Source organism: Bombus pascuorum, chromosome 8 (assembly GCF_905332965.1).
Source record: "Bombus pascuorum chromosome 8, iyBomPasc1.1, whole genome shotgun sequence".
In the NCBI taxonomy this organism is placed as follows: Eukaryota; Metazoa; Arthropoda; class Insecta; order Hymenoptera; family Apidae; genus Bombus; species Bombus pascuorum.
Genome location: NC_083495.1, coordinates 12,903,299 through 12,921,429, shown reverse-complemented (window position 1 = coordinate 12,921,429; position 18,131 = coordinate 12,903,299). Strand labels below are relative to the sequence as shown.

Genomic DNA, 18,131 nt, shown 5'->3' with positions numbered 1-18,131 from the left:
GAAGTAAACCTCGAATCCTTAGATAATTAAATTCTGACGATAATTGTTTCTTTAAAGCCTCGAAGAGACTGTCAGACTTAATTAGAAGACCGTTTGACCTGTACCGTGCTGGAGTTTTCGACGAGTACGTCATGGGATTGATGAACCAAGTTGCTCAAGCTATGGACGACTCTATCACGCAAGAAGTAAGAAATATTCTTTTATATCCATACAAAGAAAATATCTATGCAAAGAAGTCAGAGAAATACTTATTCATATGAATTCTAGGTGACGAATCACTTATTCAAAAAAGTTGGAGCTAAATTTGGACTGGATTTGGTCTCGTTTAACATGCAACGAGGTCGTGAATTTGGTATTCCAAGTTACATGGAATTCAGGTTGGCACATTTCGCTACAGATATTCAGTTTATATAATTTACAGGGACTTTATAAAAACATACGATTCACAGAAACCTTTTTTAGATACTTAGTTTATACGAACTTATAAAATATTGGCTTGGCAACTAAGTGATTGCGAAATTTTCATTAGGATTCATTTCAGAATCCGCAATCACTTAGTTGCCAAATCAATACATTTAGAAAGACAAAGATAATTCGTGAAAATTTCATAAATATACTTCTACAAATTTTAATAAATCCCTCAAACTAAAAACTACCTATTTTCATACTTTTCAGAAAATTCTGCGGACTTCCATGGGCAGACACCTTCGACGAACTACACGGTTCCATGCCAAACGAGACCATCAAACGCTACAGCTCGATCTTCGAGTGAGTATTATCCATATACCCGTCCTCAATCTCTATTTATACACGATTCAGCCAAAATTCGAAACATATTCCAAACATTCGAATCCTAAATCAATCGCACCGAACACGGACAGCTTATGATGTCAAAACAGATTACTCATTGAATCATCGATAACTCATTACGTAATAATTCAAATCGATGCTAATTTGCCTCGCGTTAAACATTCTAAAACGCGTTATAATCGTCGTTTCTAGGGAATGAATATAAAATTCCCGGAAATAACGGTGCGTATTTTAATTCGATGTTTAGTCGCCCAGCTGACGTGGATCTGTGGTCCGGTGGTGTGTCCGAGAGGCCACTTCCGGGTAGCATGCTCGGTCCAACCTTCGCCTGTATAATCGCCACGCAATTCAGCTATTCCCGTCGTGGTGACCGATTTTGGTACGAGTTGCCGAATCAGCCATCGTCCTTCACTCTCGGTAAGAAACCTTTTCGATCGAGAAACTCGAATAAATTGGAATTTATGGGTACGGCAAGGAACGAGGAAGATCGGTAACCAGGCTATTCCTGCACAGTGAAATTCGTCAATTAACGATATTAGAGAACTGACAAGTTACGATTTGTAGACTACGAACTGCTTCCTTGCAAGTTTGCAATCTTAGGATTTCAGAATTTTGCAATTTTAGCGGGTTAAGTAATAAGTTCGTTCGCCTTTCACCAGCGTGTACGTTTCGAAGAATCGCGTAACGATTATTTAACGAAGGTAAAGATACAGGTGTTTGGATTTTGATGAGAAATACGTATTTACGAAGAAATGGAATAAACAACAACATAAGAAACTCTGTTGATCGCATTACAAGCATAAAAATAAGAACACTTGACGTTGTCACGTGCTATTTTAAGAAAACGCAAGAAACGAACTTATTTTGCTGGATCTAATAGAATCCCGCTATTTTAGAATCATAGAATTTTAGAATTTCATAAAGAACCGAATGTCTGCAAAAGAAAAAATAAAAAAGAAAATTGTGACTTATACTGTGTATACAGTAACGCTCCCTATTAATTATACACAATGATTAAACGAAATAATTATTATTTGAACGTTTTCTGCTATCAATTATGAATTATGTTTCTTTTTCCTAGATCAACTAAACGAAATTCGCAAAGTGCAGCTCGCTAGAGTGATCTGCGACAATACGGACTTGATCGACACCATACAGATATATCCCATGGTGTTGCCCGATCATGAAATGTAAGTAAGACGCCGTGGGTTGAATTCGAAGAGGTTACAGACATTTGTGGCAAGCAAATTGTGTAGCGAAGAATCGATTACTGGCTCTGAGGAGATTGAATGTCGTTTTGAAGATCGTAGGTCGATTCGAATTGTACGATTAGTGAATTACGTCGTTAGAATTGATCGAACTGCACGAGCAAGGTAGAGAACGAAAGTAACGTTTAATTTCGTTGCGTGATCTAATCAACACCTATCTATGTCGTTCTGCATCCTCCAACGATGGTTTTAGGGACACGTTCTTTCACTGAGAAAGTCTACTTTTTATAATATTAATTGATTCTATAACATTTATTACTGCTTAATTATACCGATTATTCTGTTTCTAATGACGTTTGAAATAATTGTCTTTCGAATAGATTTGCACTATTACTATTGGACATTTTAATATTTTATATGAACCACTCAGAAGCCAAAATAATTTCCGAATTCAGTCAAATTTCAATTAAATTTTTATGAAATCGAGTCGATCGATTTGCCTCTCCAGTTCGTATAACAGTTTCCTACTAAAATTAATTTATCTCAAAATAGACTAATAAGTTGCATTAAACCGAACATAATATCCAAATAATTAAACCAATGAATTTATGATAAGCCGAACTTCACATTTTTAGAACACAACCTCGGCAGAAAATTTTAAGCGTTCTTCATAAAAATTTACAAAGACTGTTACAAGATTACCGCACATTATTTTTTCCTATTAACGTGATCGTTCATTCGTTTCGTTCGCAACGAAATCATCGAACCTATCGTCTGAAATAACGCAACTCATATGTCACCTTGCAGAAACCCACGAGTACCATGTCGAAGCGGCGTGCTACCAAGCATGGACCTGAGCAAATGGGCGGAATTCCCGACCGCGAATCAAGCGCAATACGTGAGTAATCTAGCGGACAACTATCAAGCATACGGAAAGTAAAAAGGCTGTTTTTTAGAAGTAAAATTTAGAGAACCTACCGCCTAGACGAAAGACCACCACCATGTAGTGAACAAGTCACGAGCCAAGAAGCACGACACTTAGCCAACCCCTTTCACCCTGAGACACACGATTACGGTACTGTAGCATAGCGAAACTATCGACATGCTAGTCTGCATGTTGCATTTCGAATCAGCTTAGGGATCACAGAGGTAGACGAACAGTTCTAGCATCCGAATAGAACCCGACCCCCTCCCTCCTCTAGCGACCTTAATTAATTAGTATACTCGATAAAGACACTTAATTTATTGCCAGGCTAGAATTATAATTTATATTCAATATAAATTATGATTTTTTCCGTTGTAGTTTCTTTGTTTTCTTTTTATACATGTTTTATACGTAAACGAATGTGTAAAGATAATATAATTAATTTTAAGGAATTCCATGACGTTTAACGATTTAGAAGTCGATGACTTTCTATCTATATACAGTGATGGAGGAAAATATCGCTATAGACCGGAGTTTCTTGTAAAATCTTGCGCGAGTTTGTAAAATTTATCGCTGATTCCTTGTTCAATCTTTTTGTGAGATGCGACCATCGGGGCTGAAATTCAAATCTATCGTAATTGGTTATCGTTAAGCAACTGTAGAAGTATGTAAGGAGAAACGAACTACTTTTACCGGAATGTAAATTTTTGATCGCCGTTAAATCGATTCTATAAACGTTTTGCAACATATACACGGGCAGAAGAGGAATTTTGCAACGTTGAAACAGAAATTTTGGTTGCTTGTGGCGGTTATTCGAAGTAAAGATTCCACGTAACTGTTTCAAGAAACGAAATCGATGTCGCAAACGCTCCCAATTCTCGCCTGTTATGCCTTACAAAAACATTTGAATAAAGAATTGTGTATTTTAGAAATTCACCTAGAATTTTATGAGGTGCGCTTGTCTGTGCTAATACTTTTGTTCATCGCTATATCTATACATACGTTACGATCCAATTACAATTTTGTAACGTACCTTTATAACAACAGATTTACGAAAAAGCGTAGTGCGACACGATCATCGAATTTTCGCATGTTGCTTGCGTATTATAATCGAGTCGAACGAGAGAAGGAGATTCAAGTGATCGAAGTTGCAAATAATACGAATTCGTTGCGTAATGGCGGTACGCGATAGGAGCGCGTTCACGTAGGAACAACTTCCACGCCGACTGCTTTTAATAATCACTCTCGAAGTACGTTAGAAACTGATACAATAGAGAGAATTTAGCTGTGCCTGTGTCGCGTTGTGTCACAGTCGAAACCAGTTGCAAATGATCGCACGATTCATATGGATTAACAAAGGTTGCGAAACGGACGACTCCCTTTCATTCAACTTCACTTCGTTTGTCGTTAGTTACCTAATAGAGAAGTAAATATACGCGAACTCGTCTTCATATTACGAGAATATTACGATGGTAGGTCATCGCGCATTTTATTTCTCAATACCTGTCGAATACTCCAATTTTATTTTCGCGATGAGCAACCATTTTCTACGAATTTTATTTCCCCATTGATTTGGAACAATTTCAAATGTCAGAATATCAGAACACGTTACTTGATATACGGTTGTCAGAATCGTGATTACAGCTTTTTAACCCTCCAATTCTCGTTACGTACGTATCTTACGTTTCCGATATTCTAAATTTTTTTACGTATTATGAAAATGAACGAAAATTCAAGCTATGAGAATCGAGGGGTTTTAAGTCTTTTGATGAAATTATTCGGATCAAGTATCTACGATGAATCGTCTCTGTATCACGAGTGGAAAATTGTAGCTCTACTATCGTCACACATCTCCCAAATCTCTCTAGAACGACTTTTAGTACCATCAAAGTTTCTATTTCCCTTTCTTACTTAGCTATCCTTACATCGAATCCTTAATTTATTCTTCGTACGTAGTAAGTGCGGATTTCTCCGCCCTTCAACTTCTCACAAATGCGTAAAAATCCGCAGTCCAGTAATAACTCCTACACAATGTACATAATAGCACGTAGCAAAAGCGCATTCCCTCCATGAAATCGCACCAACACGGGTAGCACATTTTTACTAGTGTCCATTCTCTAGTCTTTCTCTCTATCATGATAAATACAATTTTTCCCCTGAAATAAAGAAAAAAAAAATAACAAGAAGAAGATCATAAAGCAATGCATTCTTGTCTCCAATTTTCAATAGAATTTCTAAGAAAATTGGAGATTTGGTTTTGTTCCTTTATACAAAAGAGGAAGAAAGAAAAAAGCGCGAAACATCATAAGCATCCATCTGTCTTTGATATTTTGATAAAATTGGAGATTTTGATTTTCTTGTATAAAAGAAACAAAAATACTAAAGGAGTGAAAAAAAATCATACGGACATCATCCCTATCTGTAATTTTTATAAATAAAATTTTTAATGGAATCGCGACATGAAAACACGAGTTTTGAGTTTGTAAACGCGGAGAGGATCTTGACAGGTTTCCCACAATATTCTACGAAGGATTATACGATGCACGAGCACCTACAAATGTAAACCTATTGTACTATAGCGATTGGTGGAGGAGCACTTGCTTGATGTACCAAGAGAGCCAACGAGACCGGAAAAGGTGCGGAACCAATACGACAGACAGCAGGTTTTGCGACTCTTCTTTGAGAGCATTAACGGCATTGCTTCGTATCTGGGATTCAGAAAATAATCGCGCACCAACGACTAAGTATGGAGCACCGAGGGTGAATCACAATCGCACAGAGATTATATTTAATTTTCTCGAACAGAGAGTATATTTATGTTACTCATTTTCCATATATATATATATGTTCGATGCCGAGAAAAATGCTTGTGATCAATTTACATGATTTTATAATAGCAGAAGAAGTTTCTTTTATTATAAGTATTTTTGTTTAGATTATATAGAGTAAATAATACGCATTGTCGTGTTATCAACGTTGTACGAATAGAAGAGAAATAAATTGTTTCGTTCACCCTCGTACTGTTACGCACATTCGAGCACTTTAAGACACTGCCCATTTATATTTATGTTCTATGAAAATATCGACAGAGTTGACGATAATTCTAACGCAGCAAGTATCGTACCAAGCACGTAGCTAGCATAAGCAACACGATTCAACACACATTATCAAAGTCTGCGAACATAATTTTAACTCCATGAACATCTTCGCATTAAGAATACCGTGTTTGGATCCTTCAGAGCTAATATCAGCCAAACAAGCCGATGAAACTTCGAGCCATAAATAACTACCCTTTAATAGGATTCAACGATCATCTTGGAGAGAGGGTTAACAACTAATACACTAGCGCTAAAACACGTAGTAATTTATACGATACCACACATATTTTATATCTTCCTTCTTATACGATCGCGTATACAATTTATCGAACCAGTACGTTCTTTTTTCTATCGTCGTTATAGGCGTACCACTTTTTCCCCCATCCTCTTCTACCCTGTCTTCGTTTAATTTTAGTATACGAATAAGAGAAAAGACGGAATGTGAATTTAGCATTTATCTCAGTGTTTGCTTCAAGTGTTATTGTATTGTTCTATACAATGTATATACACGCGTGCACGATGGCTCATGGAATAAATTTCAAATTACGGAAGACTATACGATTGTTTAAAGCGAAGATAGAGAAAAAAGGGAACGGCGATTTCTGAGCCACTGTACACTCGTACTCTTTTAGTTTGTAATTGAATTTTGTACAGTTTAAGTATCGTGAACGAATAAAGTCACATTAACGAGAGTGCCATTTATGGAACCTTCATCGATTTTGTGAATTTTCCTTTCTCTTTCTTTTTCTATCTCTTATTTATGTTATCATTACGATATTTGATTTGTCGTTGGACGAATCGAATGTCGGGTAACTTGGAAAATCGTTAGTGGCATTCGGAGTTTTCGCGTTGTTCTATGCAGTAGCACGGTAAATATTTCACCACAGCGAGTTGTTACACGGCGAGCACGTAAAATTTACTACCGATGTCGAGGGAGAATGATTTACAAGGTAGTTAAAAGCAGCACCTACGTTTCTTGTGCACCGACTCGTTCGATCGAAAGCACAATGTGAAATGACCTACGAGCATTCGTACTTGAAACATCTGTCTAGCATTAGATTATTTGGAAAGTTCGTGGCGTTTTTCGCGGTCGTTATATATCTCTGTATACTTCAGCATCTGAATTAAACTAAATCCACTGTACTTTTCGCAAATTTATCAATTTTGTTACTTGAATACATGATCAGTCTCCAACTTAAAAAAAAAAAAAGAGAAAATGGAACAATTGCCTAATTACAAAAAACATTCTTTAAAAATATACATATCGTCATTTTTATCTACTTTTTAGTTTATTGGATAATTTATCTGATGAGATGGAGAAGACAATTGTTCATCACAAACTTGAATACATGATCAGTCTACAAGTTAAAAAAAAAAAGAAAATGGAACAATTATCTAACTACAAAAAATATTCTTTAAAAAATATTCATTTCATCATTTTTATCTACTTTTTAATTTATTGGATAATTTATCTGATGAGATGGAGAAGACAATTGTTCATCATAAACTTCAATACATGATTAGTCTTCAACTTAAAAAAAAAAAAAAAGAAAATGGAACAATTGTCTAATTACAAAAAACATTCTTTAAAAATATACATATCGTCATTTTTATCTACTTTTTAGTTTATTGAATAGCTTAAATGATAAGATGGGAAAGACATTTGTTCATCACAAACTTCTAGCATGAAACAATAAATTGGAACAAATACTAATCCAAATTGGATATTAGACGATTAACATTAAGATGTAGATGGGTGTAGGAACAAGATAGAGATAAAATTTAATGAGAAAAATTCGAGATCGCTCGTGAGAAAGTGTCTTTCAACGAGACAACATTAGACAATGAGACAAGAGGAGAAAAATAATGAAAGTAGAATGCTCAATACCATTGTGAAGAAATTTTTCAAGAATACATTGTCTCTAAATTTGTTCAAGATTTCACCATGAACTTTCCGGACAATCGAATGTTAGATCCTTCTTGCACATGTACATTAGTATCTGCATCGATCTCCTCATTCGATCATGTCATCTGTAAAGACAATGAGTAGAGGTAGGATAACAGAGATTCGAAATTTTCAGACAGCAGAAACTGGTTCGACTTCAGGAAGAATCGAGTCGCTTTTCACCGCATGGAAACCAATAACGAAAATAGAAAACACAACGGGATTATCCAAGAAGATGAATAAAAATTCTTCAAAGAGAATCAGTCCTATAACATCACCATTACGCGATCGCAAAATAAATAAACATAATATTATCAATACATTTACTAAACGCGCGAATAACGCTTCTATTAACATTTTAAACGCCGCGGAACTCCAATCTGATTTAAATTCAAATCTTCTTGTCGAAGACAAAATTGCTCAAAATATAAAATCTAATAAAACCACGAGTAAAAATAAAGTTGAAATATTTGAGACGTTAAATAATCATCGAGAATGGAACACGATCGAACGTGCTAAGCGTTCCTTGGACAAAAAATCCAATTACGTAGGCATCAAAGAACAAGTTCCTTCTTCGAAAAGATTCTATCGTCATCCAGGCCTAAGTTACGAAGAACAACAAAATCAACTTGACCATACAGTTCAAACGAAAAATATAAATCAAAATCTCGGAAGTGCGATGAATAAACTACTTGACACGTTCGAGTCATCGCAACCAGGGACTACTATCGAATACCCATCGAAAGAGTCCAGCAAACACAGTTACGTCCCAATTTTTCCTAGCTGCGACGATACTGAAAATTTCGAATCAAACGATTCAGACAATAGTACAAGAAAGAATTTAAAAAATCGTAGTAACGACAAAGTAGATTTTGCAGAGACACAAGTGACCAAAGGTTTAGAAACTGATAGAAATGTGTTAAACGAAACGTTTCAGGATACGAATAAATTACAGAGCTCGGTTAGACAGCAGAAAAAGGACAATAGTTACATCGATATACGGGATCACCAGAAAAGTGTAGGAAATGTAACATCTTCTGCTATTGCTGAGTATAATCCAAACAAAATTCCATACGTCGAGGTGCCGGATTATTCTGATATCAGAGAGGAAAGTTTAGACGAGGGAGATCGTAAAGAGAATGAAACTGGAACTGACTTTGTCGATCCAGAAGTATCCACTGATCTTAAAGAATCTGCTAAATCACCCGATGATTCGTCCGAGGGAAGTGTAAAAGACAAATCTAGAAAAAATTCAAGGCAAAATTTAAGTAAAGAAAGCAAGTCAGATTTGACGAATTTGGACAAATTTTCCGACACTGACAAACCCGATAAAGATAAAACTAAGGAAAGCAATTCAAATTTTACAAACTCGGACAAATCTTCGAAAACCGGCAAACAAGATACAAATAACGGAAATAAATCGTTGGAGGATTTAGGGTTTAGACAGAATTCAGATATCGAGGATAACACGAAACCGAAAACATCGATAGGCTCCAAAGAGTCCTCTGAACTTTCAAAAAACGACGAACTTGAGGAGAACGATAAAAAGAATCTATTTAAAGATTTAAAGGATGATTTAAACAACGCCAACCTTAAGAAACTGGAATGGAAAGAAAATGCGAGGGAAGGGAATGGCGAGCCACAGGAAGATTCTGAGGAAACAGGGCAAGGGGATTCTGAAAGTAAATCGGGGCCCATAATTTTCGACATAAACGAATACAGGAAGCCATTCGATCTAGACGAATTTCTTAAGGACGATCCGATAATGAAAAAGTTGAATCTGCTCGAAAAGGAGACGCGAACCAAGTACGGACAGAACGGGAAACGAGTTTCAACCGACTTTAACGAATCCGAAAGTGATAATACGTTCAGGGAACGAGCGAATGGCCGAGGGAATTCAAAGGAGGTTCGAGACACTTTCGATGATTTACCAAGATCGTATAAATCCAGTGACTTCGCTGATATGTTCGCAAAAATCGACGAAGGAAACCACGATAACCAAAACGAAGGGAACAAAGCGAAGAAAGGAACGGAAAATGATAATCAGGAAAGTGAAGAGTTTAATGAAGAGAATAGCGACGATGATTTTTTGGCAATTTTCAAGAAGAGCAAAGAGGATTTTTCGTCTAAATTTGAGAAAGAAGAACATCGGGATAATGAAAGCGAAGCGAAGGAAGAGGCGAAGAATGATAATGTGAAAGGTGAAGATTCCGTAGAAGAAAACAATAATAAAGATTCCCTGATAATTTTCAAACAGAACAAGTTATATCCTTTAACCAAATTTGAAAACGAAAAAGTATTTCCGTCTGGATATTTAAAGAACGAGGAGGACAATAGAAACGTCGTAGATCGTAGAAGGAAGAATAACAAGTATCAAGAAGACACGCACGACGTATTGTCGACGATCTTGAGCAAGAAAAGCCAGGTTTCGCGACTGGACGAGGACATCGATGGAAGGATCGAAGACGGGGACGCTTACAAAAACTTCTGGTCCTTAGAATATAAATCTCCGCGGTCGAGAGTCGACATGGAGGCGCAAGAAAGGAGGAAATAGCGGGATAGCGATTGAAATCTTGGCGAGACGTCTCGCGTCTTCTGACATTTTGACGTGCAACACGGATGAAGATGTTACGGCAGACCGATCTTGAAAGCTAGTCTATGAATCTTATATCAAACACGTTAAAACATTGTTGTTATATCTGTTAAATGTTTCCAATGTTTCAGAATAAACGAAAATAAGAACGCGAATAAATTGTTGAACCGTGTGTTATAAGTTTGAAAATCGTCTACGATGATCGAAATATTTTTAAAAATTCAGATGTAGGATTCGGAATTTAGATTTAAACGCTTCAAAGTGATTATTTGCGATAGTTGATGTACGAGTCCGGGTTCGCGATAGAATCCGGATATAGCGAGTTCCTCTTTAAGCAATCTGGCTAACGATCGATCGAAATTTCCGTGGTCGGACGATTCCGAGAGTGCAGGAAATCGAAGAAATCGAATTAAGGTAAGATAGGCAGCGGGGTTTCCCTCGTCCGAGGGATGAATCTGGCCTCAACGGATATATAAGGCCGTCATCGTACAGTGCTCAGTGTCATTCGTCTGGTTTTATCAATTCCAGCAGCCTCGGCTCGATCCAAGCGCCAGCAACCAGGTAAATACGATCCGATAGAGTGAAAACGCATTTCGTATCAATCATATGACCTACAATATCCTTTACAACCTAACTTTCCATTGAACCATCGAAGCCAAACTTAGCCCTCGATCTCGATTCCCGGTATTGTTCATGTTCACCGAACTCGAAGCATATCCTGGTCCATTGATCCGCGAGCGATCGCCGTTTCCACGATCGATCGTGCGTTAACCGCGGCACAACGATCGATCGATCCTTGGTCTTGAATCTTTCAAGTGCTTCCTGGACAGAGACGGGGGGAAAAGAGAGAGAGAGAGAGAGAGGAGACGATTGCGAGACGAAGAGATAAGAGACACCTTCCATCCATATTTATTATCTTTATGTGTTCACAATGTGACCGTTAAGGAGAACGCGGAAGTATCGCGGGAGATTCCGGTTGTAAATGACGATATATGTACGAAACGGAGAAAAAACGGGTGAAAAAAAGAGAGAGAGGGAGGGAGAGGAAAAAAGAAAGGATACAAAAAAAAAAGTGGCCACCGACGTAGCGGATACGCTCGAGCAATTTATATCGAAGAGACACGAAGACCGCCCGCAGGCGATAAGTATCTGCGTTCGCGAAAGAGAAAGAATAATTCGGGAGAATTATTAACGAGATACGCGTGTGGATTCGTTCTTCTCTTTCTTTTTTATTTTTTACTACCAGCAACGCTTGGTTGCAACGTCTGTTTTTATCGGGTTGACTTTAATCGTTCAAGCTCGAGTTGCCTCGACCACTTCGACAACTTCGCGCGTTTATCCCTGAAAGTTCATGAATGTCATTCCCCGTCTCTTTTACGTTAGCACGTTTCTTTATCCTTTTTTATCGACTGATCGAACGAAACGGATAATTAATCGAGGAAAGTGTACGTGACCATTATAATCGATCATTATTCAAGTGGCTTTGAATTGTGCATCCTGCCAGAGGCTAAGATTATCGAGACTCTATGGTTTATAGCTGTATCCTGTTAGATCTACCTTCACTAGGACTCATGTTCTATTGGATGTAGGTGTTTCTTTTTTCTTTTCTTTTTTTTTTCTTTTTTTTTTTCGTTTTGGTTCGCTGTACCGTGCAAGAGTAAAAGCTGATGAACTGCACGCGATATCGAGAGTCGCTATCGTTTCTATCGCAGATCCTGTTGGTTTCTTTGTCTTCTTTTCTGTTGAACATTGTCAGACGCAATTAACAATGGCATAGTGGTGTCTCGCGTCTGAGTGAAAGTTGTTACGTTCTTCGAGGTAGAAAGGGGGAATTGGCTAGTTTTGTGGATAAATAGTATCTCTTTGGAGACTAAGAATTCTCCGATTCGATTTAGTCGTTTAAATGAAGTTACGGGACTAATGGGTAATTTGTAAGAAAATTATTCCCTTGTTATGATATTTTTCATACTGATAACAATTACACCTATTGGGATATAGGATACTATTATGAGTGCAATTACATATCCCATCTTAAAGATTACAATTCCTTGATGCAGGCTCGTTCGATCGAAGACACGATGATCGGCGGAAATAACTTGAAATACTTATCTAATACTTGTCTGAGAAGTTCGTAGAGTTTTTGATACTTGATATCTGTCGTAGATTTTCAAAATTACGAGCAACATTTTTTCAAAATTAAATGTACTATATCATTATATTACTGTATTCCTCGATAAAGGGAAAATCTGTCTCGAAATGGTTAATATAATTGTCACTCAGGATAAATTAACACATTTGAATCTGATATTTGTTTCAGTCATGAACGCTTCAACTCGCATTTTGCTAGTGCTCTTCGTATCCTACGCTATAGCCTTCATGCTCGTTGCAGGGAGTGTTCCCTTCGACCGAGCCATAGGTGAGTTTAATTAAAAAATAATAATGAATTCCACGCAATAACACGCGCCAATTCCATATTTCAAAGTTAACTACATTTTGAATTAATTTCTTTCGAACTGTATGTTTGAAAATTAACCGTTTTAATTGCTGTGCTTCGAATTGATTTCTTAGGAGTGTGCATCAGAAATTGCGCCCAGTGCAAGAAAATGTTCGGCCCGTACTTCCTTGGACAGAAGTGCGCCGATTCTTGCGTTAAATACAAAGGAAAGCTCATCCCCGACTGCGAGGATGAAGGTTCGATTCAACCGTTCCTCCAAGCTCTCGATAGCGACTATTAAAACTCGTAATGCTTATTCATGTCAACGTGCATTATAAGTAATATGTGCCAAAAATACGTGTTATATATATAATATATAAAATATGTGTTATATAAAACATGTGAATTATGTCTAATTCGCAAGCAGAGGTCTTAATCTTTTAGCGTCTAAGCAGTATTCGACGTTTAGTTCTTATTTAACAAGCTATTTTCAAAGACAGATTGTATTATTCTTATAACTAATAATGTATTTATGTTAATATATTTTTATGCCGAATTGTTTTATATGTTACAATTGAAAAGAATCGAATGAAACTGAATGTCGAGTCTAGTTTGACAAAGAGTTAGATAGTATGTATATAAGATCATAGTATATTTTTCTCTTGAGTACAGGGTACCACGAATTTTTACTTTTGTAATCAATTTTTAATCGAAACTCAGGGAAACGTATAAGTATGTGCGAGAAATTGAGAGAATTTGATTTCGCGCCTTATTTGTGAGTATTATATATTATATTACATGTATTAGCTAATAACATCAACCAAAAATTTGGGATCATATGTCACGATCGATTACATTTATAGTGAATTTTCTGCTAATTTTTATTAGTCGTTATTAATTCGAAATTGATCAAGATATCGATACTAATTCTCGTTTAATTTCGATAGATTTCTGTGCAGAAGTTTTTTTACATAACGTTCATAATGTGCTTAATTCTTGGCTTCTACGGAACACGGTTGTAATTCCAAATTTTTGGCTGGTAATAGGTTTCTATCGCCGTTCAAAGTATTAAACGTAAAGTATTACTAATAGTAATAAATATGAAGTGAAAGAAAAACATTTGCTTTCTACGTCATATTTAAAAAAATAAAATTCTCCCGACATCTAGAATCATCGAAAAAGCTTTCGATATCTTCGAGAAAAGGCTTGAAAAATACGTTGCTCGATTTTCTTTGCATCTAATATCACAGCAACAACAAAGAATGTAAAGAAATGTTTCAAAATTTAACAGCATCGACAAGCTAGAAAATACGTACTTTTAAAATCACGTTCTGTCACAAACAAAAGAAACAAGACGGTACGTGACGATTTTTAATATTTTAACTGCTGTTCGCACGATCTTCGATAAATAAAACGAATTATTACAAGTACAATTTACTCACCAGACGTTGCTTACTCCGGAGTAGGAGAAATTACATGGCACTCTGGTATCGTAGACAATGTCTGTTTTGATTCTAGTTGTTGTACCTGAAAATTATTCGTAAGTTTCTTCATATTATGTTGTTTTCTTTCTTTATATTTATTTTCTTTTCATCTCGAATTAATTTTTCCTTTCTCTTATGCGTATAAAATGTATATTTACACGTTGTCGAAGAGATTTCTCGTTCATGGCTGCTCTCGATAATAAATGTTTCACTTTGTCTAAGAGTTCAGACTTGTGGTACAATTGCTCCCTCAATGTCTTTATCTCCCCGTTATCCTCCTCCTTTTGCACCTTTTCGAACGCAGCTACCCTTCGCTCGGCCAATTGCAAATCTGTTTCTAACGCCACGATTCGCTTCTGCGCTTCCTCGTAATTATTTTTCAACGCAGTTTCGCTTTTGCTATTTAACAATTTGCCCTACACGCGAAATCGATAAATCGTTAGTGATGAAATTAGACGTAAACATAGGATAAAGATATGAAATTAAAGAATTGTTCCCCTGCCTGATGTATATGATTCGTTTTTGAGCCAAGTCTGAGACGTCTGTTTTCTACTTGAAGCTTCTCGATGATTCTTTTCAACGTAAAGATCGTTTTTTCCATTTTTAAGATGGATTGTTTAGTACCGTGGTCTTGTATATCTTTGTCCGACGATCTCGGAGTCGAATCCGACGATTTTTCTACTTTCAGTAGCTCTATGTATCTATATATGAATGATAAGTTGTAAAATAAAGCAGCTATTTTAATATCGTTGCTTGACTTATAATTATCCCTTAAAAATAGAATTCTTATTTAATTTTATCTTGAAATATATGAATAACGAAGCTTAAACTGTACGACAAAATATTATTTGTTTTAATCGTCGTAAACAACAGCGCTTCAACTAGAAAATGTCGCAGTATCTAATAGAAAATCTGATAATTTATCATCATTCCCTAACTTGTTGCTGATCCATTAAAAATAAATTTTTTGTAGAATATAAAATAGACAGTATTATATTTTAAATATTGGAATGTGCAAAGCAGTGAAATTGTTGGAAAAAAAAATATTCCAATTAATTAAGAATGTCAGATCCAGTTTCATAAACCTTAACTTACGAGATGTGACAATAAAACATTTAATTAAAAACGCATTACTAAACCTACTTTTCTAAGTGTTCAACCTTCTCCCTCAACCTAGGCGTGTCTGCGTTCGCCTTTTCCAATTCGAGTCGAAGCTCGAAGTTCTCGGCTTCCAACGCTAAATTCATTTTCTCCAAAATATCTTTAGTCATTTCCAATTTCTCTAACTGACTAACAACATAGCTGTTACCCTATAAAACATCGATAAACGTAAAGAAACAACTCAACAACGAACCAGAAAACTGCAAACAAAGAAACAGACCTGAGAAATTGTCTCTAAAGCAGCAATACGTGCTTTTTGCTCTTCGATTTTGTGCAAAAGCTTCTCGTTATCTTCGTTCTCCAATCTGTCGGACAATTCTTTGACACGTTCGCGTAAAGTTTCGCACTCTTTCTGAAGATCTCCCATTGTATTTTGTCGAGCAGTTATCGGTCGAGCTGATAGATTTCCAGCTACCGTGTGACCTTCTGATTTTAATTTGTTTTTTAAATACCATTTTTCCCTTTCCATACACGAAACCACCGATCGAAGTTTCTCGTAATTCGTGAGTAATTTCGAGTGCTCCTCCGTCTTTTCTTTGAGCTTCTCTTTCAACTTTTCGGCAGTTTGTTGCCACTTCTTCTGCTTTTCCCACAACGAAAGCTCTTCCGCTGTCTACGCGATATATTTTGGAATTTTTATACATATTACTAGTGTAGTACATTTATACCAGTTAAATGCAAAATTATTGAAGTAAGTGTACCTTGGCTTTCTTTGCTTCCTGAGCTAAATATTCTCTGTCTAGCTGTACTCGAGCTTTCTCGAGTTCTTCTTCTAAGGACTTTACTTTACGTTCAAGCAGAATTTCGCGCTGCGAGGTTTTCTTTTCTTGTGCCTTTACGGCCATATATCTATGACGAAGGTGATTAAAGAGGGTAATTCAAGGACGATTATGGTAAAGGGGTTTTCTCCTGTCTCTTGTATTTTCATTCGATTATACAAATAAAAAAGAAAAGAAAAAGAAAACAAATCGTATAAAAATTAAAACAAATAAATTTTGTGTTATATAGAGGATTCTATTTTCAATAATAATTGGTAGATTGGTCCAAAAATTCTTTTATTAGTAGACTGCAAATTTTTATGTATTCATAGAAAATTTAAGTGCCCAAGGATTCACGCAACGCACATATTGTGCATTGAATATTCAACTCTATCAGTCCAAAGTTTCAGTATCCGCATAAATTTCCAGATAAAAATATCCACAGAATGGAGATTTGAAGCGACTTTATAAAAAAATATCACGATGGACCTACTCCTTCAGATCTACTCGCAGAAATATGAATTTGTATAAACGACTGCAGTCTATTTATTAATTTTTTGAGCGCTTTCAAAAACAAACGTTTTATCTAAATTTTATTTTAAAAAGGTCCTATACGACTTCTATCTATGACCCATATCTTCTAATAAAAATCATGAAAAATATTTCTGTATCCATTGGGAATCGAATTTACTATATTGATACATTATACGTTCTGTTTTCTCACTTTTCGCCTATCACAAAAATACCTGCGACTAAGTTGTTGCTTCAAATCAGAAATTTCGTTCTTATACATTTTCTCCTTTTCCAACAACGATTGCAACTGTTTTCTCACTGTATCCGTATGATCCTGTTGCTGTAAATTATCGTGACTCTGTGTAATTTCGTGTATCTTCAACTCTGACTCGCCATGAGTTATCGCTTGCCGTGATCGAGTAGCAGATCCCATTAATTCAATTTCGTTCTTCGTCGAGAAAAAAAGAAAGTAATCAAATATACGTAATAAAATAACATTTAATATAAATTTCCAAAGACCGTGAAGAATCTATGGTACCTGCAGTTCCTGACACGCGAAACTAAGCTGATTTATCTTATCATCTTTCTCCTGCATCTCTTTCATCAAAGACATATTCCCTTTCGTGACCATCATACGATTTTCACATAATTGTTTTCGTAACGTGTCTGCTTCTGATTGCCATTTTGCCAATTCTCCCAGATAGCTCTCTAACTCGCTTTTATGCTGTTCTTCTAGTCTAATAAAAAGCGATAGTTCAACATCTGATTGTCTTTTTCAACCAACGACATATTAAATAGAAACGATAGATATAGTGTGGTCGTAAATTAAAGCTTCAACTTTGATTATAGTCTTTGAATTTCTATGTTCCATTCTCACTCTCATTTTGACGAGCAAAAAGACGTTCAATGTTCCAAGAGACACTCTACTACAAAATTGAAAGAAGATATAATATGATATTAACAATAATTTTTTGTGTACCTTCCACAAAAGTAAGAAGCTTTGTAAAGATAGAAAGATACGATTGGGTCAAGAATGGCCGAAACAATGCATGAACACACACAAACTAGGTACATCCGTACAATTTTAGCTACCCTAATTTTTAGTTATCAGTACGAATGCTGTTGAATTTTACGTGTTTTTGTGGATCTAATCTCACTACCGCAATCTTTCCAACGAAACTGAATCCCTTTTTTACTAAAAA

The 18,131-nt window shown here is 36.1% G+C and overlaps 3 protein-coding genes across 5 annotated transcripts in view; 2 read left to right on the top strand and 1 right to left on the bottom strand.

Annotated features, from left to right (window-relative positions):
* The window catches only part of LOC132909608 (chorion peroxidase), a 33,753-nt gene extending 27,010 nt beyond the window's left edge, over positions 1-6,743 (top strand). The window contains exons 11-17 of one of the 3 annotated variants that reach the window (XR_009658571.1): positions 58-185; positions 268-377; positions 676-768; positions 1,058-1,227; positions 1,892-2,000; positions 2,826-3,093; positions 5,523-5,612. Coding sequence is in view for 2 of the 3 variants with exons in the window: in XM_060964525.1 (XP_060820508.1) it covers positions 58-185; positions 268-377; positions 676-768; positions 1,058-1,227; positions 1,892-2,000; positions 2,826-2,916; positions 5,523-5,669 (848 nt within the window). In the remaining variant the exon portion in view is untranslated. Of the gene's footprint in view, positions 1-57; positions 186-267; positions 378-675; positions 769-1,057; positions 1,228-1,891; positions 2,001-2,825; positions 3,321-5,522 lie in introns of those variants that run through there. The other 2 variants (XM_060964525.1, XM_060964526.1) reach the window with 2 other exon arrangements.
* Positions 1-18,131, bottom strand: part of LOC132909626 (centrosomal protein of 290 kDa) — a 170,057-nt gene that overhangs the window by 144,105 nt on the left and 7,821 nt on the right. Inside the window, exons 16-23 of the mRNA XM_060964561.1 lie at positions 17,468-17,666; positions 17,163-17,377; positions 16,360-16,507; positions 15,879-16,271; positions 15,641-15,807; positions 15,000-15,198; positions 14,656-14,913; positions 14,456-14,540 (exon numbers count right to left, since the gene is read on the bottom strand). Of these exons, the coding sequence (XP_060820544.1) occupies positions 14,466-14,540; positions 14,656-14,913; positions 15,000-15,198; positions 15,641-15,807; positions 15,879-16,271; positions 16,360-16,507; positions 17,163-17,377; positions 17,468-17,666 (1,654 nt within the window). The 3' untranslated portion in view covers positions 14,456-14,465. The remainder of the gene's footprint in view (positions 1-14,455; positions 14,541-14,655; positions 14,914-14,999; positions 15,199-15,640; positions 15,808-15,878; positions 16,272-16,359; positions 16,508-17,162; positions 17,378-17,467; positions 17,667-18,131) is intronic.
* On the top strand, positions 8,404-10,596 carry LOC132909627 (dentin sialophosphoprotein-like). Its single transcript, XM_060964562.1, has one exon. It carries the CDS (start codon positions 8,666-8,668, stop codon positions 10,538-10,540), a length of 1,875 nt encoding a protein of 624 aa, XP_060820545.1. The 5' UTR covers positions 8,404-8,665; the 3' UTR covers positions 10,541-10,596.

Excerpts from the sequence above, each read along its gene's own strand:
- LOC132909627 (XM_060964562.1), top strand. The coding sequence starts at position 8,666 with ATGAATAAACTACTTGACACGTTCGAGTCATCGCAACCAGGGACTACT.